Source organism: Mesoplodon mirus (assembly GCF_964341445.2).
Source record: "Mesoplodon mirus genome assembly, contig: HAP1_SCAFFOLD_1348, whole genome shotgun sequence".
NCBI lineage: Eukaryota > Metazoa > Chordata > Mammalia > Artiodactyla > Ziphiidae > Mesoplodon > Mesoplodon mirus.
This window is the reverse complement of record NW_028294761.1, coordinates 1-27832: the sequence shown is the minus strand read 5'-3', so window position 1 is coordinate 27832 and position 27832 is coordinate 1. Positions and strand designations below refer to the sequence as shown.

At 37.1% G+C, this 27832-nt stretch overlaps 1 protein-coding gene across 7 annotated transcripts; it reads right to left on the bottom strand.

Annotated features, from left to right (window-relative positions):
• Window positions 1-1050: 1050 nt before the first annotated feature.
• Window positions 1051-27779, bottom strand: LOC309797990 (ankyrin repeat domain-containing protein 26-like). Of its 7 annotated transcripts, XM_082646345.1 has the most exons (9): window positions 27712-27779; window positions 27278-27371; window positions 20196-20302; window positions 18489-18618; window positions 12256-12546; window positions 11453-11670; window positions 9827-10055; window positions 3139-3183; window positions 1054-1962 (listed from the first exon to the last, which is right to left on the bottom strand). In XM_082646345.1, exons 1-8 carry the CDS (start codon window positions 27747-27749, stop codon window positions 3157-3159), a joined length of 1134 nt encoding a protein of 377 aa, XP_082502471.1. In that variant the 5' UTR covers window positions 27750-27779; the 3' UTR covers window positions 1054-1962; window positions 3139-3156. The 7 variants fall into 7 exon arrangements, with proteins under 7 accessions (XP_082502476.1, XP_082502471.1, XP_082502472.1 ...); XM_082646350.1 differs by lacking the exon at window positions 9827-10055 and having other exon boundaries at window positions 1051-1962; XM_082646346.1 differs by lacking the exons at window positions 1054-1962; window positions 3139-3183 and adding an exon at window positions 4428-4524.
• Between the last annotated feature and the right edge of the window lie 53 nt (window positions 27780-27832).

Below are 27832 nucleotides of genomic sequence, written 5' to 3'. Positions count from 1 at the left end.
GAAGGCCTGTGTATTTACTGTGAGATATTAATAAGAACTCTGTCTGCGATCACAATACGCTGTGGGTGCATTCAGGATGAAATTAAAGAGTATTAAAAGCCCAGCCAAAAGGAGAGAGTGTCTCAAAGAGGTCAGTTATACTGAATGCCAAGAGGAATGAGAAATTCAGTTAGACAAGGACTGGAAAGGTGTCACTTTGATTTAGCGACGTGGAAGTCATCGGTGACTTCGGAGTAGTTTTGAGAGAATGCGGGAAGGAGAAGACAGCCTAGAGCGGGTGGGGATACAGGCAAATCTTTCAAGAAGTTTGTCGTGAGAAATGAGATTGCCTGGTACACATGAGAGGGAAAAAACAGGGTGAAAAGTTTACAGAGAGAGGAGATTTGAAATCGACATTGTGAAGAAAGAAGATGCAAATTAGCTAAATAAAAGTAGTAGAATAACTTTCTTCAGCAGCACGTAGATGCCTGGGTGAAGGTAAGGGGGGAGAATGATAAGCAATCTCTTATGAAGTTCTGCCAACTAAGTACACTGAAAGGACAGAAGAAAAGGGAATAAAGGATGTAAGTAAGAGTCGCTAACATTTTAGCTCTTGGAATTGTTGGGAAGGAAAACACTTCCTCTACCCTCTTACGTTCATTAATTGGGAATCTGCAAATTAAATTGACAAAAGCAGATTACCATGAGAAAAAAACATTTAACTGTGGATGACTACATGCAGGGGTTCACAAAGAAACGTGATTTGAAGGGCTGGCTACAACTGGGGGCTTATATACTACTTAAGTGACAGGGAGTAGGAGAAAGGCATCTTCTGAAAAACATGACTTCTTGGTGGGGGGAGGGAAGGGCACTTATGGGAGAACAAGTGACATTTAGGAAAGATAAATGTTACATTAGGACAATATATGGGAGATATGGTAGTTTTAGGAAAATGTCTGTTTGAGTCTGGTGCTTGGGACTCTTCTCTAAGACTGTTTCCAAAAAGTAAGTAAGTAAATAAATAGAAAAGGTGAAAAGTCTTAGGCAAATTTTATTTCTCCATGAGGAAAGATCTATGAATCAGTGTTTAAAGTTATATATACTAAGTTTCATGACACTAGAACAATTGTAATACATCCAAACATTGACAATAAGGACTTCCCTGGTGGCACAGTGGTTAAGAATCCTTCTGCCAATGCAGGGAACACAGGTTCGCCCTGGTCCGGGAAGATCCCACATGCCATGGAGCAACTAAGCCTGTGCGCCACGACTACTGAGCCTGTGCTCTAGAGCCCGCATGCCACAACTACTGAAGCCCGCGCGCCTAGAGCCCAGGCTCCGCAACAAGAGAAGCCACCACGATGAGAAGCCCGTAGCCCCCGCTAGCCCCAACTAGAGAAAGTCCACATGCAGCAACGAAGACCCAACACACTCAAAAATAAATAATATTAAAAAAAAAACCCCAAAACATTGACAATAGCCATAGCAGCAGTATATCCAAATGATGTCTGTCTAAATCTTTAGGTCTATATATAGTGATAAAATTGGAAATAGAAAAAAGCTATCAATCAACACCACTATATATCAATGACAAGTTTGGTTGTCTGGGTGCTGGTATCAGGGCTCAGTTTGAGTATGTAAAACTCAACAGTTTTTTGATTCACAAAATCTGATTAAAATTAAGTTAGATGCAGAGAAACATGGTTTAAAATACTATATAAATTTTCATCATACACATATAATACAAGAATATTTTCCTTTAATCCAGATTTTCACATCATGTTTAATGGGAAACAACTAAAATGTTATGCAAACAACCCAGGAGGGAAATTTTTACTATTTATCTTTTAGATCATATAATCTTTCTTCAAAATCAGTACATATCCTCGTGATGTTTTCAAAACTAGATCTTGATTTAGATTTGACTCATCAGTAGCTCCTAGATGAGAAGCTCTATAGCATGCTGATTCAATTCAGCAGCAGCTGAAAAGAAAAAGAAAGGATTACATTCTTTACCTAAAATACTTGAGTTAACTAAATATAAGTTAGTAAAAAAAAACCTGAGACCTTTCTAAGCGTTCAGAAGAATGAAAAGTATCTATACACGACATAACACAAAATACAAGATTACTAGTATATAATTTGCCTGTGGTTGCACGATGAATTAATTGCTCTTGTGGCTGAGTATCAGAGCTTCTGGCTTTCTCATTCGTCATTCATTTACTCAACAACCATCTGCTAAGGTGTTGTAACAAGCACTGAAATTACAAGATGAAGGTGACACAGTCCACCCTGAAAAATCATACTATAAACTGGAAAAACAGACAAACAGGCAATTTCCATAGAGTCATAAATACTATGACAGGTATAAAAGAGGGTATAAGGAACACTCAGAAGTGACACCCAGCTTTGTGTCAATACTGTCAGCTTTTTGGTGGAGGTGGTATGTAAGTGGATACCTGAAGGACAAGGGAAAAGTACGGGAGATGGAGGGAAGAGGCAAATACAAAGACTAAAGGTGAGGAAGAGCACCTGTGGGATTGCAAGCAGTCTATTTGACTGGATGTAGAGCAAAGGGGCAGAGGAAGGTAGTAAAGAGATAAGGCTGAATACTATGGCAGGACCCAAACTGATTTGGGTGTTTTTATTCCATGATAAGGAATTTGGAATTTTTTCCTGAGAGCGAAAGATAAACCAATGACAAAGTCAATGACAGGAAATTTTAATGTCAGCCACTAAGTGACAGCTACACGAACGTGACTGCTTGAGTCTGGGTTTTTTGGCCTTAATCACTGCCAGAAACTTGAGAAGTTGATAAACCCCATGTTTTCTAATAGTGTCAGTGTGCAGGTTGACAGTTCCACAGGGATGGCAGAAGCAGAGAGGAAGGATATAGCCAGAAATAAAAAGAAATACATAGACTTTTTGAGATTTTTTTTTTAAAGCTGTGGAACATGATGAATAAATGAGGAATCAGGATATTTTTCATTATGAATGTTCATTCTTTCACATTTTTTCATTAGATATGTATAAGATATTTAACCTATCAATAGTATCTGCCATCCAAACAATGGAAAGAGATGCCATTTACTACTGAATATTTACAGTTTATTTCAGAAATCAATGTCTAAATTTAATTCATAAATTTCAGCAACATACCTTTTTCTAGTACTCTAGTTATATTTTTTCCATCTCCTGCCACATCTGAAATAAGTCAAATATTATTTAAGTTAGACAAGAGACATTTTTGTAGGAATGATGTATAGCTTATGAAATGTGGCCTTTAAATAATACTTCTAGAGACTAGACCTAATTTGAGGATTGCTTAAATAGAAAAATAATCACATCAATAAAATAAAATAAATTCCTACTTATTTTGATTTTAGATAATAAAGAACATATATATGTAATGTTATTTAGATTAATCGGATAAAAAGTACAATAAATATCAGTCTACTGAATATACATAATTTCAGAGGGTGATATTTGATCTTATTGGTACAAACAAGTTTAAACGATTAAAGTCATATATATATTACAATGAATGCATTACTTTGCAATTCTTAGAAAAATTGCTCTTTCTAAAAGTTTAATCAGTTTTTTACTCTAATGGATCTTTCCTTAAAATGAGTTTTCCTTTCTTACACTTCTATATAACTAAAATTTTAAGGTATGTTCTATGGTAATAATTTTTCAACATAGAATCTTAAATACATAAAATGGAGAAAATGGTTCCGTTGTAATGTCATGTCAAAATTCTACGGGCAAAAAATTAAGTAAAGGTATTTTGCTGTCTATATTAGGACTGAAACATTTATTTCAGAAAATCTGCTTGAAGAAAGGAAAAGTAGAGGCTAGAGCCAGTTTTCAAACTCAGTTTCTGATTCATGACTTTCTAGAATTAGAAACAAGGAAAACAATACATAATTCTTTAACTGTAACTTTGTTTCCATTCTAGAAATTAGGGCCAACTTTTTGAAACATTTGACTAATTATAGTTATCTACTTAATTATGAAATGTGTGGGAACATTTCAAACTGTATTACAAGTGTCTCCACCTAGAGTGTCCTTTTAAAAATCTTTCTTATAAAAGGCACCCTCTCACTAAACAGGGTCTCAAATAGTATACTGAACATGACAAACACTGTGATGATAAGGATATCATGATAGCCAACGCCTTTGTAAATTTTAGGTGCGAAGACAAATTTTTTGGCTAGCAGGTTTCCCAATATTTTCAGAGACTGTTTTCCATAACACTTTTCTGACAACAGCACTGTAGAGAGGCCCTATGAAATGAATAATGTGACAACATGACTAGACAGGTTTTGTGAAATTAATAACTCATAACAGATGAAGGAAGAAGCCTTTACTGAAATAATTTTGTATTACCATTAATAAACACTGCAAAATGTAGGTCACGTTTGTACATGAGTTGAATTAGGGAATGACCCGTGTAAGATTACTCTCTTTTCCCCCAAAAGCTCTTTTCCTCAATATGTCCTTCCAAGACGCTTATGTTGATTTCTAGGTGAAGATCATGTTCACCTGGAGGAAGTAGTTGGAAGTCGAACATTAATAAGGAGAACAGGGCTTCCCTGGTGGCACAGTGGTTGAGAGTCCGCCTGCCGATGCAGGGGACACGGGTTCTTGCCCCGGTCCGGGAAGACCCCACATGCTGCGGAGCGGCTGGGCCCGTGAGCCATGGCCGCTGAGCCTGCACGTCCGGAGCCTGTGCTCCACAACGGGAGAGGCCGCAACAGTGAGAGGCCTGCGTACCGCAAAAAATAAATAAATAATAAGGAGAACACACCTGCATTTTTCTTTAAACTTTTCCATTTAACAAAAACACAGAAAGGTGAGAAAATTATACACAGGAAAACAATATATCAGCAAGTTTTAATTTTAAAGATTTTTAGTTAGAAGGATTCTCTCACAACTGGTAGTTTCCAAACTATGTCCCATAGTAATGGAAGGTCCCCCACTGAGGACACTGCAGGACTGAAGGAAAAAGAAGTCACAGCTTCAAGGTCTCCGCCACTCCTTTAGCTAAACAGCTCTATATTTGTCTCTGTTTTATATAATACAGTTTCATGCAAAATTTTTTTTTTTTTAAAAAGAAAGGTTCTTTTCCTTGAAAGAAAATTTTTTAAGGTATGAGAGTCATTGATTTAGTCAAAGTCCCTAATTTTACAAAAGAGGTAACAAAGGGTCAGAGAGACTTTGTCACAAAGCCAACGTGTCACAAAGCCAACGGCCTTCTCGCTGAGTCTAGAGAGAGTTCTACGCCAGCTACTTCCTCAGATTAAGAAAAAAAAACACATAGATTTTTAACTATAACTCAGAGAAAATGAATATGTAAAACTTTGTCATGTAGCTCAATAACGTTTGATGCATGAGACATGAAATAGTAGCTTTCTAACTAAATTATATGTTTCAAAGGCATGAACAAGAATAAATTATCATAACTCCTATTAGTAGCAGTCAATATATTTAATTTATAAAGCACAGATTTTTTTTTTGTTTGTTTGTTTGTTTTTTAACCAGAGGACAGGGAACTTGAAGGAGAAAATCTTTAGTTGAATCACACAAGCCAAAATTTAGGAGATTCTTCTTCTTTTTTAAATTATTATTTATTTATTTATTTTTGCAGTACGCGGGCCTCTCACTGTTGTGGCCTCTCTCGTTGCGGAGCACAGGCTCCGGACGCGCAGGCTCAGCGGCCATGGCTCACGGACCCAGCCGCTCCGCGGAATGTGGGATCTTCCCGGACCGGGGCACGAACCCGTGTCCCCTGCATCGGCACGCAGACTCTCAATCACAGCGCCACCAGGGAAGCCTGAGGAGATTCTTCTTTAAAAGGATATTCGTTTCCTCCAAATAAAACTTGGTTTACCGAAATGAGTCAACAAATGAGTTATCCACGTTGTGGGTTATTTATGGCAAAATTTAAAACACAAAACAGATTTCTCTTTACCATCTAGCATACTTCAATCTCTCATCATTAGTTTGTATGTACAAAAAACATGAGTGTAATCTCAATTAGAATTTAAATCCAGTCAGAAAGTACAGGCTAATTCCTTGGCCTAAAGTTTCAACGTGAAGACTTACACTCCTACCCTCCTCATGAGAGGAGGGGAGATTTACCCAATGCGTGAATTTGGGAGAAGGAACTAAGAAGTGCTTGCTTGCTTCCAAATCTCTTCTTTGAGAAGGTGTGTGTGCCCTCAGCACCGGGAACTGGGGTCTGCTCTCATGCCTGCAGTAAGCAGCCTGCCCTGGGGCGGGGGTCAAGCATTTGCTTCCTCCCCTTAGGCCTAATTTGGGATGAAGTATTCTGAGGCCCACTGTGACTGCACACCTAAAGCACGTCCTCCAATTCGTTAGTTATGTGTCAGTAACAAAGCTCCTTAGTTGATCTCCAGCTGCTGACTCCCACGTGCTGAACTCAGAAGGGGAAGAGAAGTGTCATCTGCCACCTACCCACCACAGCTCCAAGGCAGAGGACCACACGACACTGAGGGAACGTTTTCTTCTTCTTCCCTGACTTTATAATTAATGTACATTGTTCAAGACAACCCCCACTATAAAGTAGGGGAAAGGTGAAAGGAACATTTTAGAAAGAAACGTAGTGAAGCCAGTAACAATATGAAGCACAACAGGTATGTGCTCGTTCACCCAACCGTAATATATTACTGTTAAATTATATCTGAGACTGCAGGCTGGAAAATAATGTTGCACTCTCTTTTTAAGACCAATTTGATAAATATATACACACCACACACATACACATGCACACTCATTTCCAAAGTTAATTTATTTTCAGTAATTATTGATACTTTTAAAAGTTGATATCACTCATTTTAAGTGTCACGAAAATGTAATAAAATCAAGTCATTTAAACCACTTCAATTCATTATCCAATTGTAAACAGGCTAAGGTATGAAGGAAATTACACTTGGCAGTCTGTAGATATTAAGTACCTATATTTTGCTGCAGAGAGAAGAACTGAGGAAGAATTTGTAGATCAAAGAGCTGAAAAACTAAGTACAGGAAAAAAAATGAATGAAAGAAAAAGAACTGTTAAGAAGTTGAACTATTACCTCTATCTTTCAAAAGATAAAATGCCTACTCATTTGTCCATGTGGACAAAATGAAGTGGGAACAAGAAGGATTATACTGATATAATAAACTGAGACAATAAACAAGTTTATTGAACTCTGCCTGTGCCTTATGAGAAACTAGCTCAACTACTGTGGTAATTTGATTAGAGTTAAAACTCAAGAGTGGATAGGCACTGCCTTGGTGATGTAAACACGAGGCCTATTTTTTTTAAAAGAAATGTGACTCAATATTCTGGTGAGACACAAAATGTTGTGTCATATAAAAAGTCAAAGTCTTAGGAATATTAATTGTTTTAGCTTCAGTGCGTTTGTATGACCACATTTAGAAAGAGAGTTGCTAAACTGAATGGACATTTGAACAATTTTTTAAATTACTTAAATAAATCATTAGAAAAATTTTCAAAGTGTCAGTAATGCACCAAAAGTCCAAAATCAGTCAATGTAAAATGTAATCCTCCTACTTAAGACAGATTTAAAGGGCATTTATTAACTACTGTGGCCATGCATCGTGTTCGGCACACAAATACCTAAAAACTCTTGAACATAAAAAAATCTTTAAACCAGTGAGATTGTGTCTGTTATAAAGTTGTCTGGAATAGTTTTTAACTTTTCAGTTCTTGAAAAAATTCTATGTGCAAGAAAATCTAACAGTGATGTAGCTATTTTGGCTAATGTTAACCTTTTGTATTTTATAATAATATAATTAAATAACACAATTGAAAAAAACTGTAAAATTACTTCTGATATATAGGACCAAACATCCCAGAATTAACTAGAATGTGAAAACTGAGGGTAAAATTAGCAAGACAGATACGTAGTAATCTCCTACCCCCACAATGGTATCAACTGCTAAGACTGAACTTCATGTACTGGTGAGGGAGGTAATAAATCTGTGTTAGGTACATGGAGTAAGCTTGCTGCTACAACCAGCACAACTGAAACCACACACCTAGAGCAGTACTTTGCTATAATTATTTTCCTTAAAGTTAGGGGAAAATGCTGAGTAAGATAAAACTTCACAGTAGGAATAGTCCAAAATGTTAAAACATTGCCAATAAAGGAGAATGATAAACAAATGCAATCTTAATGCCATTTTTAACATTTTACTTTGTAGAATCATAGCTAAAACCTTTAGAAGGCTATTGTTTTATCATGTCCCATCCAAAAACCCACCTCTTTCTATCATTTTAGACAGTACGTTAACACCTCTCATAGTATTATTTTACGTTTTCCTAGTAGAAATAATTATATTCCTAGCAATTCCAGAAGGCACCTTCTTTCTGTAAGTCTTACTAAGAATTATGTGAACAACAACTGTATAATAACTCTTCCGCGGCATTCTGTAGTCATTATGGAGACGTCTTTGCATCTTGATAGAGTTAAGTAGTGCTCTTCAATCTCTCTTATTCAAACCAGCACGATTTGGCAAAGACCCCACAAGGGAACTATGTATACCTAGTAACTACAACATGGAGTTTAAAATAAACTATTTTTCGATTTATCTAGAATTACTAAAAAAATAAACGCCTCTTTCCTCCAAAAAAATTAAAGGAAAAAATTCCCGCAGAAATTTTCTCTCACATTGTTTTTGCATTCACACACTCTTTCATCTTCATCTTGTAAAATGATACATTGTTTGATTTTTTGGGTGACAACTCATGGGAACATTCTAAGTTTACATCATGCTTAGCAACTGACAGAGGGCTTGACATGCATTTTCTTTTCGACCCTGGAGTCCAGTTTCATGGCTCTGAAGCACTTAGACCCAATTTAGCCACAGCACTGTCTAAGAAACCTTAGCTTTGCTCTTCTATGATTTCTTACGACGTGAAGCCAAATGAGAAAACAGGTTGAGACTTCATTTAACAAGGCCTACTTTTCTCTGCATCAAGAACGTCATGAAAACACCATCAAAACCATAACCCCGTGTGCACTGAGTGAGATGCATATTTTAATAACAATGATACACAATGAAAACCAGTTGCAATTTAAAGACTCCCCATCATAGTCATCATTCATCCAGGTGATGGCAAGATAGAGACATAAGTGGACTTCATTTTAAAAGTTTAAATATTTGCTTTATTTACGTATTTAGAAATGTTCTACAATTGCTCAGCAAGACATTTTATAAAAATTCAATAAAAATGCTCTAAGTAAAATAGCAATTAAGGATGCACTCTCATGTACGAAAATGACAAAAAATTTTAACTTAAAAACAGAAATTAACCTATTTAGTGCTGCAAGTCTATTTAATTCACAAAAAGGATTTTTCTAGGATTCCTTTAAATTAAAAAAATCCATATATGGTTAAGTGTTTGGATGCCAATCATTCACTTATGCTTACGGGTAGAAAAACTAGGGTGCAGCAAAAGTTGAAAATGATTATGAACCATTGCCAAACTGAAATCAACTAGAAGGTATATCTTTGGTTATTAGGCAATAATATTTAATTTCTAAAATAGGATTTAACTGCAGTTTTTAGAAATTTAAAATTTGTCAGTTTAATTACATTTACTGAATAAAGTTCATGATAAATCTCTCTTGAAAATGAGAAATCCAGGGACTTTAAAAAATCATAAAATTTCTGTCTCTTTATTAGCACAATTAATTATGGCTTTTACTTCGTGTGTGTAAGTCAAATAAACAATTCAGAATTTCACCAAATTAAAAACAAGAATTATTATCAGAAATCTGAAACCCAAGGAAAAAAGGATAGTATAACTAACCTTGGTCAAGTACATCTCCATGCTCTCATGTGAAGGGCGTGAGCTTGAGGTAGAAATCTCTAAGTTTTCTCCTGGAGTAAGATATCTATTGAGCACTAAACTATTATTAATATTTCCTACACAAGGTGGCTTCAGGACTGGCCTCGTAGTAAGAGTGCTGAGTAAAGATCTGTTCTGCTGTTTCTCCACCAGCAGTTTGGTACTGACCTCTGCCAGACTCTCATTAGTCCTGGGAAGATGGCAAAACACCAATTTCATTCATTGCATTTTCCCTAAATGATTCGTAAATGATTTGCATTTTTTAAATTGCCATAATAGTAAATGGAATGAACCATTAAACCACGTTTTAACACTGAAAATGGGTCAGAGAAGACCTATTATAAACAATTCTAGGTGTAAAATTGTTCTAAAGAAGTATATATGTGTCTGGGGGATCCTTAACTAACAAGTCAGTCAGAGTCGGGAGAGGAGAGAAATGGCGCCAGCGATGGAGACGGCTTAACAGGTGACGCTTGCTGCCTTCTGCGATGGCTGCACTTAGATACCCACCTTTAGTAAACCAGTTCAGGGATGAAAAAACAAACCATCCCTCAAAGACATTTTCAAGCATTTGCTTTCACCACCCCTGTATACACATTTCACTCATTACCTCAGAGGAATTAAGCATTCGGCACTGAGGAATAATCTAGAGCAGCGGTCCCCAACCTTTCTGGCACCAGGGGCCAGTTTCGTGGAAGACAACTTTTCCATGGATGGGGGTGTATGGGGGTTGTCAGGATGGTTCAGGCGGTAATGCGAGCGACGGGGGGCGATGGGGGGGCGGCAGGTGAAGCTTTGCTGGCTCGTCCACTGCTCACTTCCTGCTGTGCGGCCCGGTTCCTAACAGGCTGCGGACAGGTACCGGTAACACTGTTACTGAGGCACTGGGGGTGGGATCTGCCCTTGCGTTCTTCCACGCACACCCTCACGCAGGCCACCGTGTTATTTTTAGACACTTTGTGAATTATACGGCCCTTCGCCCCTCTGTTACTTTCCCCTTATTTCACAAGCATGCCTTTATGTAGAGTAGAAAAACTTCAAATACAGTAGTTTGTCTCAGGGCGCCCTCTAGCGATGATACCAAAGATCATAATCAAGAAAGTAAATTTACCAAATGCTAGAATGTGACGCTTTGCGTTTAAGCGGTAATCTTCCAAAAAATAATTAAACTCGTTAATATTTCTATTTACGGGAATTCCAACAAGAAATTTTATCTCAGTTACAAAGTTTCAAAAACACTTAGCTTAAAGACTAAATCAGGTTAACTATTGGGTTGGCCAAAAAGTTCGTTTGGGTTTTTCCAGTAACATCTTACGGGAAGACACAAATGAACTTTTTGGCCAACGCAATATATGAAAATATAAAAAATAAAGTTATGTAAAACCAACAAAAAGGTGGGGAGATGAAAACTGGACTCACATTTTAAAGGTGACTTCACTTACTAACATCATTTTCCAAAGTTATACTATCTAGTTAGCTTTCACTCCTACTAATCTCATGAACCTGGCTCAATAAAAATTATGCTTTAGAGGCAAATTAATGAGCTAAATTTAAATTTATTTTCTATGATTCTACGTTTTGACTTACTTGTTTCGTTTATTTGCCAATGACTTTCTAACTTTTAGTTCTTCGAGGTAGAGTTGCTTATATTTTTCCAACTCTGCTTTAGTAGAATCTTCTTGAAAAGTTTTCATTTTGGAGAGTTCAGATTCCAGATCTTTAATTCTGAGTTCCATTGGACTTCTTATTGAAGCATTATTATTCTCTCTTAACTGCTCTAAGTTTTCTTGAGATGCTGCTTGTGTCTAAAGTCAAATAAAAACATACATGTTTAAAATAATTATAACCTGAATAATTATAGTATATTTGTTCCCTTCAGTTTTGTGTCAATGATTCAGAGAGCAATTTTAAATGTGAAAAAAAAGCTGAACTTTAAAAATATTTATCATCAATGTAAACTGAGTTAAATCTTAATTATAAAATTAAAGTTGGATCATTCTTATATTCGTACTCATGTAATCTGATAATTCAAAGAATAATAGGATCAATTTTAAAATTTTTAAATTGAACAATACAGCTAAGAATAATCCAAGAGTATAGTACAATTTCTAAATCATAATATTTTCTTTTCATCCTAATAGTTTTGTTTTATACCAGTTGGTCTTAAAAATAAAATGATTCCCTAGTGAGAATCGTTCTGAAAGATCAAGTTAGTGAGAATAATGATGGAAACTGAAATAGTTAAAGGGAGAAACAAATGCCACTTTCCTTCCAGAAATTTACAAAACAAACTGCTATAAGGGAAGTAGAAGAAACACATAAAATGTATACATCCGAAATGTAATTTATAGTGAAGTGAATTAAAGCACATTACAGATCAAAAAATTAACCTGTAAAAATAGGTTGACTTCTTTTAATTTTTCTATTATATCCTGTCTTGATCTTTCTTCAACCTCCCATTTATACTGCTCTACTTGACTGTGTTCTATCATATTCATTTCTATATGACTTCTGAGGTTCACTGCTTCTTGTTCCAACTTCTTTTTATTCTTCTCTAGTTTTTCACATTTCTTTTGCATTACTTTTATAGATAATAACTCCTGTTGAAGAACTTGATTTTTTGCACCAAGATGTAGACATTTTGAAGATGCAGTTTCCAGTTCTGCTGTAAGGTCATCAATCTGCATGAATAAAATAAAATCGCTTGGTAATTAGGGACGTAGACTGAAAATAGCCTAACTCAAAACCAGTATCAACTTTTAAAATAAATTCAGTTACAATAAAATGGTGTCTATATTGTAGCGTGTAGGACCTTGAATTACTAAGAAAATGAAGAAAAAAGTTCAAACCACCAAGAGCCACAAATATATATCCTTCACTGTCATCATTGTTACACAAAATTTGCATTTGATTTTATACTTTTATTCTTCTATTGTTTCATGTCTTTCCTCCATAAAATGACTATAAGTCACCTCTTAGTAGAAAGCCTCTTACTCCTTCCCCACTCCCATCTTAACCCTCCATGATTTTTAAAGTTTTAGGGATATCATATTGAGTTATTTAGGGCTGAATTAATAAATGCCTCCCAAAATAAGACTCGGAAAATCAGACTCTAATGAGTCTTGTAAATATGGCTTCTAATGCCATAAGCCTTTTTTCTGAACTACAAATATTTTATGCTAATTTGAATTGCATTCCAAGGAGAAATGCTTCGCAGGGTTAAGGAGAAATCACATCTCCCAGTGTCATAGTTTAGCGAGATGATCCATACATTTTTCTGAACAAAAAAATGCCATTAATTCTTGCAATGCTTTGTTACTTTCCACAGAATAAGAGAACATACTAAACAAAACAAACAAAAAAACTTGCTGGAATTTCAAGGACACTGAGTTGGGAAGAACTACTTCCCTTTAGACAGAATGATTATTTGGTCAGACAAGGCAAGTGGATGTGGTAGTTTAAAAACATGTCTACATGTTTTGAAACTGGTGGCGCAGTGGTTGAGAGTCCGCCTGCCGATGCAGGGGACACGGGCTCGTGCCCCGGTCCGGAAAGATCCCACATGCCGCCGCGGAGCGGCTGGGCCCCTGAGCCATGGCCACTGAGCCTGCGCGTCCAGAGCCTGTGTTACGCAACGGGAGAGGCCACAACAGTGAGAGGCCCGCGTACCGCAAAAAAAAGAAAAAAAAAAAAAACATGTCTACAAATTCTTGGACACATCTCACGAAATTCTCAGGGCTTCGCAAGACTGTTAATGGAAGCCTGACGGCCCTTGAAGAGGCTGAAGGTGACAGCTTCTAGGCAAGGGAAGAAAATGACACTGCAATCTGGAGGGAGGGGGACTCTAGCTACAAAGCAGCTGAAAGTAAAACTGATGAGAGGGATAAGCTAAAAAAAAGACTATTAAATATAAAGGATCCAGGACTCATTGGGTTCAAATATCTGTATCCCATTTACAGCATCTCCACATGCCCAAATAATGCTAAAACAGAGAAATAGCTTCTGGGCTAAGATCAGATTTAGGGTGCTGCCAGGAAAACATGGTCTAAAGATGAAGCCAAGACTGTAGAACCCTTTATTAACACCCTGGAAAGACTTAAGTTGGTGCCTCAAATTCCTTTAAGGATCTTAAAAAAGCATAAGAATTTTAAAGGCATCATCCTACAAAGTTTCCCGTCCTACCGTCCTACAACAGCTTCACAAGAAGCCCAAGGGGAAGAGCTTATCTCAAAAAGATTTGGGAGGGTAGCTTTTCCAATGTCATGAACCCCAATAAAATTCACAGGACATTCAAAGCTTTAAAGAGAACTGTGGTAGCAAAAACACTGCTTGCTAGCTTGCATTAACAGAGACCAAGACAGTACAAAATGAGAAGAGGCCTCTGGGATTTTCTTAGAAGTTCTGTAAGTCCCCCTTCCTCCAGGTTTCAGTGTCATTTTCTTCCCTTGCTGGCTTGGGAAACACTACTCAGCTGCAAACACAGGTCATTTCTTATGAAAAGGACAGAACAAAGAGCTCAGAGGGTACAGCAAAGGAGAATCACTTCCATGGTCGGGACTAAGTCCTAATCACAGAGCTGGCAGCAGATATCAGGCTGTATTGCAGAACTGCTATGGAACAGCATGTCTTCCATTTTCCATTTCTGAATGGGGGAGTCTTTAGCAGTTTAACAGAATGTTGGGTATGTGGGTGGCAGAAAATTTGTCCCTTTAGTTCTCAAGTCTTCGTACTGAGAGGATTGGTACTCAAGGGGCTATACTCTAGAAACCACACCCAGGAGCCTCATCCCCATCCGTACCTGGTGAAAGATGGTAAGATCCTGGACTCAAGCCTGAGCCTGACACCGTAACAATTGAGACTTGTGGGGGAACTGAGTAGGGATAAGTGTATTCTTCATGTGGAAGGAATATAAAAATTGTGGCCGGTGGGTAGTTTATGCTGGTTTTTAAATGTATCCATAAGTCTTTGAAAAAAATTATCCCATAAATAAAGGTAGACTATGGGCCAAGCATAAGTGACTTATTCCTAATGAACAGAATATGGTGAAAGAGATGCTGTGTGAATTGCAAGGCGAGGTTAGACAAGGCAACACAGCTTCTGCCTGGCTCTTAACCTTGGAACCCAGCCCCATGTTGTGAGGAAGCTCAGGCCACAAAGAGAGCCTAGGTGTTCAGGGTAGGTGTTCCAACTGAGGGGAAGAGAGGCCAGCTGTCCTGGTTATGCTTTTCCTAAGTATAGATTGTGAACAAAATAAACGTTGCTTATTTCAGCTCCTAAACTTTGAGGAGATTTTTAGGAAAAAACAGATAGAAAAGTGGATGAAAAAAAGAGATAATAAGAAACATAACTTAGACACAGTAGGAATTGGTTTCCTATAAACTGGAATCTAATAAACGTTGAGATTAATTTAAAATGACAAACAATGCTGATGAGAAGAAGCAGATAACTAGAAGAAAGACCTAAGAACTATTCAGGAGGAAGTTTTGGGCAGGTTCCCTTCACTTACAATTTCTTACAAATAGGCAGGTATGCCTCTTCAGAATTTCCCCTCAAGTTTGAAGATAAGGAAGATTGGTAAGCAAGGAGACATATGAAGTGTAATAGTTGAAAAACAACTAGAAATCGTCAGTTTAATTACCAAAATCAGACTTCTTTACCTCATCTCAATTAACTGAAATTCTAAGGGATAGGCAACTTTGAATATTTATTAATCTAGGACTCAATCTTCATTGTCCTTTCCTCAGAGAGGAAATAAAACATCATGGAAGCATTTTTAATCTTCTCAGTAGTAAAACAAATGGAATGTCCTTTGGCAGAATATAATTTTTCCTTTACCTTACTTAAAGCTTGTTTGTAAGGGAAGGTAGGATATCTCATTTTTACATTGTACCACAGTGCTTCTCTATATCATACAAACTGGCTTTGAAACTTTGAAATTCAAATTACTAATCTATTATTTGTCCCAGATAAATTATTACCTTTTTAAAAAAAATTATTTTATTTATTTTATTTATTTTTGGCTGTGTTGGCTCTTCGTTGCTGTGCACAGGCTTTCTCTAGTTGCGGCGAGCAGGGGCTACTCTTTGTGGAGGTGCACAGGCTTCTCATTACGGTGGCTTCTCTTGTTGTGGAACACGGGTTCTAGGTGCATGGGCTTCAGTAGTTGTGGCACACAGGTTCCACAGCTGTGGCTTGCGGGCCCTAGAGTGCAGGCTCAGTAGTTGTGGTGCATGGGCTTAGTTGCTCCATGGCATGTGGGATCTTCCCGGACCTGGGCTCGAACCATTGTCCCCTGCATTGGCAGGCAGATTCTTAACCACTGCACCACCAGGGAAGCCCTACCTGGTTTTTAACAGCTATACTCTTAAAAATTTTTCTTTGGATGGGATGAAATAGTTATTCTATTCATTATGTGTTAAGCTATAAAGTACAGCTATGCATCTCTTTCTTTTTCAATCAAAGAAGGTAGATACAGGGAACTGTGGTTTCTGAGAATGCAGGATCTATGTCAAGAACAAGATCAGCATGAGTGTTATACACAAGAACCACATCAAAAGATGATTTAATTGTGAATTGCAACATGATGGCTTAGAGAGACTTCCAATGAGGAAAGCTGACAGCCCAGACTTAATCTTCTCCTAGATGGTGAAACCTATGGATGAGCCTATGAATTATAATGAGCTAAACATAATGAAGCAGATAGCAGACGAAGTCAGCGGATCTCGTGACCAAGATTTGATGGAAACTGGAGTGAAGTGGGAGGCACTGGGTGAGAGACTAAAGGTCTGAATGGAGGGAGAAAAAAAGGAGTGGACTTTACCTTTGTAAACCTACTTCCCATTGTGTCATGGGGTCAGTGAGGCATAAGCTGGCCACAGGCTCCTTCAAGAGGCAAAAAACCTCCACGGAAGTAGAGTTAAAGACATTCCACTACACTGACTTTTTATTATTACATAAAACAACTGGTAAGATGCAAGATGACGAAGAAAGAATTCTCATAAAATCTGACTTGATACTGGCATAGGACAGACATATAGATCAATGCGTTACCATTGAGGATGTAAAAGGAAAGCCCCACATTTACGGCCAACTGATTGTAAGAGTGCCAAATAATTGAATGAGACAAGAATAGTCTTTTTAACAAATGGTACTGGGACAACAGAATATCCACATACAAAAGAATAAAATTAGACCTCTACCTCATACCATATGTAGAAATTAAGTCAATATGCAAGAGCTAAAACTACAAAAGTCTTAGAAGAAAACACAGGTGTTTATCTTCATGACTGGATTTGGCAATTCTTAGATATGACACCAAAAGACAAAAATCGACTAACTGAACTTCATCAATATTAAAGACTTCCATGTTTTGAAGGACACCATGTTTTGAAGGGGAAAGGGCAAGCTCCTGAGTGAGAGAAAATACTTGAAAATCCTATATCCGATCGAAGATTTGTATCTAGGATACAAAAAGAACTCTTACAATTCAATAATAAAAAGACAATCCAACTTAAAAATGGGCAAAAAGTTGAATAGACAGTTCTTCAAAGAAGATACACAGATAGACAATAAGCACATGAAAAGTGCCTCAACGTTATTAGTCAACAGCAAAACGCAAATCAAAACCACAAGAGATGCCACTTCACACCTACTAGGATGGCTATAATCAGAAAGACAGGTAATGACAAGTGTTGGCGGGCATGTAGAGAAATTGGAATGCTTACACACTTTGGATAAAAATGTAAAATGGTGCAGCCACTCTGGAAAACAGTATGGCAGTTCCTCAAAGGTTTAAACAGAGTTACCATATGATACAGCAATTCCATTCATAAGTATATTCCAAAAAGAAATGAAAAAAATATGTTCACACCGGAACTTGGACATGAACGTTCATAGCAGCATTATTAACAATAGCCAAAAAAGTGGAAACCACCCAAAGGTCCATCAACTGATGAATGGATAAATAAAATGTGGTATGTCCATACAAATGAGTATTATTCAGCAATAAAAAGAAAGTATTGATCCACGCTACAAAGCAGATGTACCTTAAAAATACTATGCTGAATGAAAGAAGGCAGTCACAAAGGACCCCATATTCTGTGATTCCACTGACATGAAATATCCAAAATAGGCAAATCTATAGAAACAGGGAGTACAGTCGTGGTACTAGGGCTGGGAATAGGAGGAAGGGAAAACTGGCACAGGGTGATGGCTAAAAAGTACAGGGTTTCTTTTTAGGGTGATGAAAATGGTCTAAAATTGATTGTGGTGATAACTGTATAACTCTTTGAATATACTAAAAGTCACTGAATTGTACAGTTTAAATGAGTGAACTGCATGGTATGTTCATTATATTTCAATAAAGCTGTCACCAAAAAATAATGGATGCTTTGGGGTAATGGTGTGCTGCTCAGCTTCAGATCACTAGCCATGGTTCAAGACACAAACAGTCAACAGTGTGCCCTTTTTATGGAAAAATTATATAGGAAAAAGCTGTCTTTTTTACTGGTATCAAGTCTAAAAAATTAAGAGACAAATCTATGTTTCACTGCTCAAAGCATGGAGTGATTTATATTTCCCCCAATTAAATGGCTTTTGGGTCCCAAAACTGATTAAAAATTACCTTATGTTTTAGCATATTAATCTGAATATCCATTTCACTTTGACTGGTTTTTAAATCTCCATGGAAACTAAGCTCTCCATTTTCATATTCATTTAACTTCCTTCTTGGCATTTTTAAGAGTTTCTTAAGTCTGTAGAAATGCATAGAATGAATAAGTCAAGTTCTTTAAGAGTAGATAATTAATAACTATTTAAACAGATATATGTTCTATCATATAAAATAAACTCTATAAATTATAATCCTTTCTCATCTGTTCTAATCTAATATGGTTTGAAAGCATAATAACTAACTTATAATCTTAGGTAAATAATATGAAGAAAAATTTTACGACACATGCTAAGTAAAGAGTTAATATAGTATGTGTATACATATATTATACGGTTCTTATAAGGAAGCTGTTATTAGTATCCATTTTTAGTATGTTAATATGAAATACTAACTTATTATTAAATACTAGTTATAAACCAGACATCAGTATCCAAGCTGAAGAAGAAGAGCATATCATATATGAATGTTTTGAAAAGACACAAAAAGACATTTTGGTACCTACTGACCACAGCCTCTACAAGAAGCAAAGAAATAACACACAAAAAATCATCGACACTCACTCACTCAAAATAGAAAAAGAAACAAGAAAGAACAGTCTTTGGCGTCTGAGCTGATGGAGAAGAAAACCAGGCTGAGCTTCATAAAAAAGGAAATCAGCAGAGAGAGAATGTGTACCAGTCCCTTCAAGCTGTTTTAAGAGATCTAGAAATCTTGCCCAGCACAATGTTAACAAAATGCCAAGCAATGTAGAGAAAATTAAATGAGAGAAAAATACTAATGAGAATCAGGGAAGAACCATAAGTACAACACCAAAATCCACAGATGCTCAAGTCCTCCTAAGCACATACTCCTGTATACTTTAAATCATCTCTAGATCACTTATAATACCTAATACAATAAATAGTTATAAATACAATGTAAATAAATTCTATGGAAATAGTTGCCACCTGAGGCCAATCCAAGTTTTGCTTTTGGGAACTTTCTGGAATTTTTTCCCCCTGAATACCTTCAATCTGAGGTTGGTTGAATCTGTGGAAGCTGAGGGCTAACTGTGCTCAGCAAATAACCAGAAAGGAAGCCATGTGGAGGCATCACAGACATTGGGAAACACTCTTATTATTTTTTTTAATCTGAGTGGTCAAAACATGATCATTAATTTTATTATTCTTTAAGTCATACATATGTTTTTGTATGTATATTTTAGAACTAAACTTTTAGAGCAGAAAGAAAACATAAGCAAAATCAAGATAGTTTTTGATGTTGTTAAACAGTGACACAAATAGGTTTTTAGATATTAAAATACTTGAACGCTGAAGGGGAAGAACACAACTAAAAGAAGGCAGGATTACCCAAAAAGAGCAAAGATATCTTGCAGACATAAAAATTCAAGGTAGATGATGAAGAGCAGAGTGACATTACTATATGCAAGGCACACTATTGTTATTGTTTTAGAAATCATTAAAGAGGAACTGTAGTACTGGGGCACTCAAAACAGTTTCAGATTGTGCTGTGAGTTTCTAAAGTAAACTTTTAAATAGGATGGATGATTTAAGTATGAATATACACATATAAAAGGAATTTGTATCTAAGGTTTTAATAAAACAAAATTATAGTTAAATCAATTAATTGTTGAAATTATCAGAAATATTAAAATCTTACCCAGTAATCTCTTTTTCTAATTCACTATTTTTCTTCATTTCTGGATCCAAACTATATTCCAGAGACCGTTTTAACTCAATATATTTCTTTAATTGCTCCTTTTCATCCTCAAAAAAAATTTTTTAAATTATTTTTTAAAACCTAGAGACTTACTCTTCTTTCTTAAAAATATTACTTCTCATGAGTTCATGAGTAATATACGTTTATAGTGAAACACAGTTTATAAACCTGATGCCAATAAGGACGATTTCAAAAATAATCACTTTTCCTGAAACAGCTTATATTGATTTTTCATTTTCATCATTTTTCTAGAATTTAAATTGCCAAAATTTATTTGTTAAAAACAGACGTTTTGGGACTTCCCTGGTGGCATGGTGGATAAGACTCCGTGCTCCCAATGCAGGGGGCCTGCGTTCAATCCTTAGTCAGAGAACTAGATCCCACATGCAGGCCGCAACTAAGAGGTTGCATGCCACAACTAAGGAGGACACCTGCTGCAACTGGGGAGCCCTCCTGCTGCAACCAAGACTTGGAGCAACCAAATAAAAATAATAATAATAAAAAATAAATAAGTAAATAAATAACCCAGAGGTTTTTACACGTTAGTGAAAGTTTTTTAAGGAGTGGTTATATTTACGTTTTAGTTTCTAAAGATGCCCTAGAAACATTTTCATCAGTGGTTTAAGATATTCCAGGTCTTGCTAAATCACATCTTATTAATATAATCTTTGAAAAATTCCAACACAAGATAAAGCCTTTCATTCTCTGTAAGCATTCTTCCATAGGTTTCAATTTCTCCATTTCTATTAACAATTCTTCTCTTTAAATAAAGTTTAAGTCTTCTATACACTAAATAACAATGTAACTCCGGGCTTCTCTGGTGGCGCAGTGGTTGAGAGTCCACTTGCTGATGCAAGGGACACGGGTTCGTGCCCCGGTCTGGGAAGATTCCACATGCCTTGGAGTGGCTGGGCCCGTGAGCCATGGCCGCTGAGCCTGCGCAACCGGAGCCTGTGCTCTGCAGCGGGAGAGGCCGCAACAGTGAGAGGCCCGCGTACCGCAAAAAAAAAAAAAAAAAAAAAAAAGTAACTTCTTCTTGATTCTTGTAGCTTTTTCTCTCATCCTTTTTCTCCCTCACCCCCGCTACTGGACTCTTACATTGTTTTTTTAATTAATTAATTAATTTTATTTATTTATTTTTGGCTGTGTTGGGTCTTTGTTGCTGCATGCAGGCTTTCTCTACTTGTGGTGAGCAGGGGCTACTCTTCGTTGTGGTGCATGGGCTTCTCATTGCAGTGACTTCTCTTGTTGCAGAGCATGAGCTCTAGGCACATGGGCTCAGTAGTTGTGGCTTGCGGGCTCTAGAGCGCAGGCTCAGTAGTTGTGGCTCACAAGCTTAGTTGCTCGGCGGCATGTGGGATCTTCCCGGACCAAGGCTCGAACCTGCATTGGCAGGTGGATTCTTAACAACTGCACTACTAGGGAAGGCCTGGACTCTTACATTCTTTTTTTTTATTATTACTATCAAAAAGTTTATTTCTTCTTTTTTTACATTTTTTTAATTTTTTTTTTGCTTTATAACAAATTTAATCAGTTATACATATACATATGTTCCCATATCCCCTCCATTTTGTGTCTCCCTCCCACCCTCCCTATCCCACCCCTCCAGGCGGTCACAAAGCACCGAGCTGATCTCCCTGTGCTATGCGGCTGCTTCCCGCTAGCTATCTACCTTACGTTTGGTAGTGTATATATGTCCATGCCGCTCTTTCACTTTGTCACAGCTTACCCTTCCCCCTCCCCATATCCTGAATCCATTCTCTAGTAGTTCTGTGTCTTTATTCCTGTCTTACCCCTAGGTTCTTCATGACATTTTTTTTCTTAAATTCCATATATATGTGTCAGCATACAGTATTTGTCTTTCTCTTTCTGACTTACTTCACTCTGTATGACAGGCTCTAGGTCCATCCACCTCATTACAAATAGCTCAATTTCGTTTCTTTTTATGGCTGAGTAATATTCCATTGTATATATGTGCCACATCTTCTTTACCCATTCATCCGATGATGGACACTTAGGTTGTTTCCATCTCCGGGCTATTGTAAATAGGGCTGCTATGAACATTTTGGTACATGTCTCTTTTTGAATTATGGTTTTCTCAGGGTATATGCCTAGTAGTGGGATTGCTGGGTCATATGGTAGTTCTATTTGTAGTTTCTTAAGGAACCTCCATACCGTTCTCCATAGTGGCTGTACCAATTCACATTCCGACCAGCAGTGCAAGAGTGTTCCCTTTTTTCCACACGCTCTCCAGCATTTATTGTTTCTAGATTTTTTGATGATGGCCATTCTGACTGGTGTGAGATGATATCTCATTGTAGTTTTGATTTGCATTTCTCTAATGAGTAAAGATGTTGAGCATCCTTTCATGTGTTTGTTGGCAGTCTGTATATCTTCTGTGGAGAAATGTCCATTTAGGTCTTCTGCCCATTTTTGGATTGGGTTGTTTGTTTTTTTGTTATTGAGCTGCATGAGCTGCTTATAAATTTTGGAGATTAATCCTTTGTCAGTTGCTTCATTTGCAAATATTTTCTCCCATTCTGAGGGTTGTCTTTTGGTCTTGTTTATGGTTTCCTTTGCTGTGCAAACGCTTTTAAGTTTCATTAGGTCCCATGTGTTTATTTTTGTCTTTATTTCCATTTCTCTAGGAGGTGGGTCCAAAAGGATCTTGCTGTGCTTTATGTCATAGAGTGTTCTGCCTATGTTTTCCTCTAAGAGTTTGATAGTGTCTGGCCTTACATTTAGGTCTTTAATCCATTTTGAGCTTATTTTTGTGTATGGTGTTAGGGAGTGATCTAATCTCATACTTTTACATGTCCCTGTCCAGTTTTCCCAGCACCACTTATTGAAGAGACTGTCCTTCCTCCACTGTACTATCCTGCCGCGTTTATCAAAGATAAGGTGACCATATGTCCGTGGGTTTATCTCTGGGTTTTCTATCCTGTTCCATTGATCTATCTTTCTGTTTTTGTGTCAGTACCATACTGTCTTGATTACTGTAGCTTTGTAGTATAGTCTGAAGTCAGGGAGCCTGATTCCTCCAGCTCCATTTTTCTTTCTCAAGATTGCTTTGGCTATTCGGGGTCTTTTGTGTTTCCATAGAAATGGTGAAATTTTTTGTTCTAGTTCTGTGAAAAATGCCAGTGGTAGTTTCATAGGGATTGCATTGAATCTGTAGATTGCTTTGGGTAGTAGAGTCATTTTCACAATGTTGATTCTTCCAATCCAAGAACATGGTACATCTCTCCATCTATTTGTATCATCTTTAATTTCTTTCATCAGTGTCTTATAATCTTCTGCATACAGGTCTTTTGTCTCCTTAGGTAGGTTTATTCCTAGATATTTTATTCTTTTTGTTGCAATGGTAAATGGGAGTGTTTCCTTGATTTCACTTTCAGATTTTTCATCATTAGTATATAGGAATGCCAGAGATTTCTGTGCATTAATTTTGTATCCTGCAACTTGACCAAATTCATTGATTAACTCTAGTAGTTTTCTGGTAGCATCTTTAGGATTCTCTATGTATAGTATCATGTCATCTGCAAACAGTGACAGCTTTACTTCTTCTTTTCCGATTTGGATTCCTTTTATTTCCTTTTCTTCTCTGATTGCTGTGGCTAAAACTTCCAAAACTATGTTGAATAAGAGTGGTGAGAGTGGGGAACCTTGTCTTGTTCCTGATTTTAGTGGAAATGGTTTCAGTTTTTCACCCTTGAGGACGATGCTGGCTGTGGGTTTGTCACATATGGCCTTTATTATGTTGAGGAAATTTCCCTCTATGCCTACTTTCTGCAGGGTTTTTATCATAAATGGGTGTTGAATTTTGTCGAAAGCTTTCTCTGCATCTATTGAGATGATCATATGGTTTTTCTCCTTCAATTTGTTAATATGGTGTATCACGTTGATTGATTTGTGTATATTGAAGAATCCTTGCATTCCTGGAATAAACCCCACTTGATCATGGTGTATCATCCTTTTAATGTGCTGTTGGATTCTGCTTGTTAGTATTTTGTTGAGGATTTTTGCATCTATGTTCATCAGTGATATTGGCCTGTAGTTTTCTTTCTTTGTGACATCCTTGTCTGGTTTTGGTATCAAGGTGATGGTGGCTTCATAGAATGAGTTTGGGAGTGTTCCTCCCTCTGCTATATTTTGGAAGAGTTTGAGAAGGATAGGTGTTAGCTCTTTTCTAAATGCTTTATAGAATTCGCCTGTGAAGCCATCTGGTCCTGGGCTTTTGTGACTCTTACATTCTTTAACGCATGGTCTCATCCATGATTCATCTTTCATCACTTATTCTCTTCTTTTACACTAAATTGACTTTCAATCTTGTAACTCCACTAAAAGTTTTGAGGGTCATCAAGAACCGTTTCTTCTTCAGTCCTTACCCTGCTTCACTTCTCAGCAGCAACCGCGAACATGACCACACTCTGCCTCTGCTCCTCTGAGCCCACCTCAGTCTGAATGACAGTAACCCTTGATGTTCAGTCCTTGACCCTTTCTAATCCTCTTTCTAAATTCTCTCAGGGCTCCTTACATCTCAAGGCTTCGTACCAGATTCCCTAACCTGCCTTTCCAGCCTTGACCCCTTTGCTGAGATCACCTGTACTTTTCTCTCCCTCTTCTTGCTCCTCATAGACAACATCCTCAGCCACACTCATGAGCCATTACTCAGTGAGGATTATCCTTGTACAGAGCTATTCTTGGACACTTTATGTTTATTCTTATTGGTGTTACTTTGAGTGTAGTGTTATTTTCTAATCTTGGGGGGCAGCCTCACCCTTAGGATGTTGACCAGCATACTTTGTCTTTATTTTTTTTATAATGCGAAAGTTTTTCACAAGGATCAGATTTTCAATTATTTGCCCTTGTTTTCTTTTTTCTTTCTTTTTTTTTTTTTTTGGCTGCATTGGATCTGCATTGCTGCGTGTGGGCTTTTACTAGTTGAGGTGAGTGGGGGCTTCTCTTCACTGTGGTGCGCGGGCTTCTCACTGCAGTGGCTTCTCTTGTTGCAGAGCACAGGCTCTAGGAACGTGGGCTGCAGTAGTTGCAGCACATGGGCTCAGTAGTTGTGGCTTGCAGGCTCTAGAGTGCAGGCTCAGTAGTTGTGGTGCATGGGCTTAGTGGCTCCCCGGCATGTGGGATCTTCCTGGACCAGGGAACAAACCCATGTCCAATGCACTGGCAGGCGGATTCCTAACTACTGCACCAGGGAAGTCCCTGCCCTTGTTTTCTTTTGAATGATTTCCTACTCCATAGAGACCTGACCTTATGGAAGTCTTCTGACACTCCTTTCAGGTGAATACTCAACTATATTGTTTGGAGTCTTGAGTCAGCTAGAGCTCTCTCTTCTTCCCAGCCCAGATTCTTCATCTCAACACTGTGCTGACCATATATCTTAACTCAGGTTGGCTCTGGCCTGGGGATTCCTGAGATGAGAACTTTAGGAGAAGCCAGGGCTACTGACTGAGTTGGTGAAAAGCTCTCTCATTAAATTTTTGATTTGTGTAGACCTTAAAGTGGCCAATAATTCTATGTCATAATCCTAACTCATTTCTATAGGAATCTACAGAAAATCCCTCATTATTTTTTTTAATACGCTTAATCAGTGTGGGGTATCCTTACAAAATTTTCAATTTCTGATACCCGAATAGATGTGTTTGACAATGTAAGGGGACATCTGGCACTCTCATTCACATGACACTCCTTTTGTCAACATATTGTATTGTCGCTTGTATGAAAAGTATGCTAATACAATGTGACTAATGCATATCAAGTCTAGAAAAAATAATTTTCAATGTTTCTTTGAACACAAGAAGGGCCAGTCAATAGAATGTTCTAGTCCCCCTGACAGGTATATCTGTATAATGACACTGCATGAATCTAACTATTGTGATGGAAAGAAACGAGTTGGTAGGTGCATCTACCTCATCCCTCCAACTTAGGGTTCACAATAGAATCTTCTGATTTTTTAAATCATAGGTAGCTTCCCCTACAAAGGAGAGTATAAATGGCAGGAGATTTTACCAACCTTTCTGCTTGGTCAATAGTTACATAGCTTTCACTATACATTGATAAATTGGAATCCTGGATTACATATCAGTCTTTTCTGAGACTGGCTGTTACACCTTTGAAAGGCTGATTAACTCAAGTGTCTGGGAGAAAAATTGTTCCTGAACTTGCTATGCTAGGAACACCTGTTACTATGTAAGGCCCTGATTGAGCAGCCATTTCTACTTTTTCACTGGCATCTCTTTTCTTTTTTGAAAGAAAAAAGGGGGACTTCCCTGGAGGTCCAGTGGTTAAGACTTTGCCTTCCAATGCAGGAAGTTTGATCCCTGGTCAGGGAGCTAAGATCCCACATGCCTCCTGGCCAAAAAACCAAAACATAAAACAGAAGCAGTATTGTATCAAATTCAATTAAGACTTGAAGAATGGTCCACATCAAAAAAATCTTTAAAAAAATAAAGTAAAATAAAATCCAAGAAAGGAAAAAATACATTCCTTTCAGAAAAATGCTTGCATAGTGACCTAGTATTCCTTCTTGATAAAGAAAATGAACTATAACATTAAAAGTAATTCATTCTCAAAATAGCACTGGAGGGTTTAGATTACAAGGGAAGTTCAGAATTCTAGATCAAATCATTACTCAAATTTCTGGGCTCAAACAGATATTTGTGTACCACTGTTCATAGCAGCATTATTAACAATAGCCAGAAGGTGGAAAAATCACAGTGTTCATTGACAGATGAATGAATAAACAAAATGTGGTATATATAAAATATTGCTTTTGGACTGTCACCATCTTTTTAATTAAAGTCTTACTATAAAAATCAATTTTATTATTTCAGTCAACTTCCTCTATAAAGAGGAATTATGCTACCAGTAGCAAGTAGTATCAATATAAAAATAAACTCTTTTATCAATGAGACTTTTCATATTTCCAAAATATTCTTACATATTACTAGTAAAAAAAATTAAAATTCCTTTTCAGCATGACAGAAATTAAGAGATTGACTTACTGAACTTGTACTTAACAGGTTTTTCTGAAGCTCTTCAATTTTGTCCGCTTGCTTTTTGACTGTAGCTTTTAACTTGGCATTTTCAATTTCAAGCCTAAAATGCATATTTTAAAATAATTACTCTCACACATAGATTTTAAAATACCACACAGTTTCTGAACAAACACCTGCAGGTTCAATTACATACGTTCTTAGAATTTTGAAAAGTAGATGATTTGGCAATTGTGCCGTTTTCTAGTTGTGTTCTGTGGATAATGTGAAAAATTTAGAAATAATGGAGAAAAATTATGCATTTCAAAATAGCTCAAAGCTGAAATGTTTACCCAGCTTCACAATGATGTATTTATTGTCATAACTGATATAATTCTCATACTATACTGCTTATCTGCTCTATACTTATACTAAGTTATTTTCTGTGCTGCTTTAAATTGTACTTTTGGATGTGATCCTGCGTCTTCTCAGCACATCTCATGGCCTCTGTACGTCGATCCTGTGCTTCGTGCAACTAAAAGGAGAAAAAAAATTTTTAAATTACTGATAATCTAGCAAATCTGC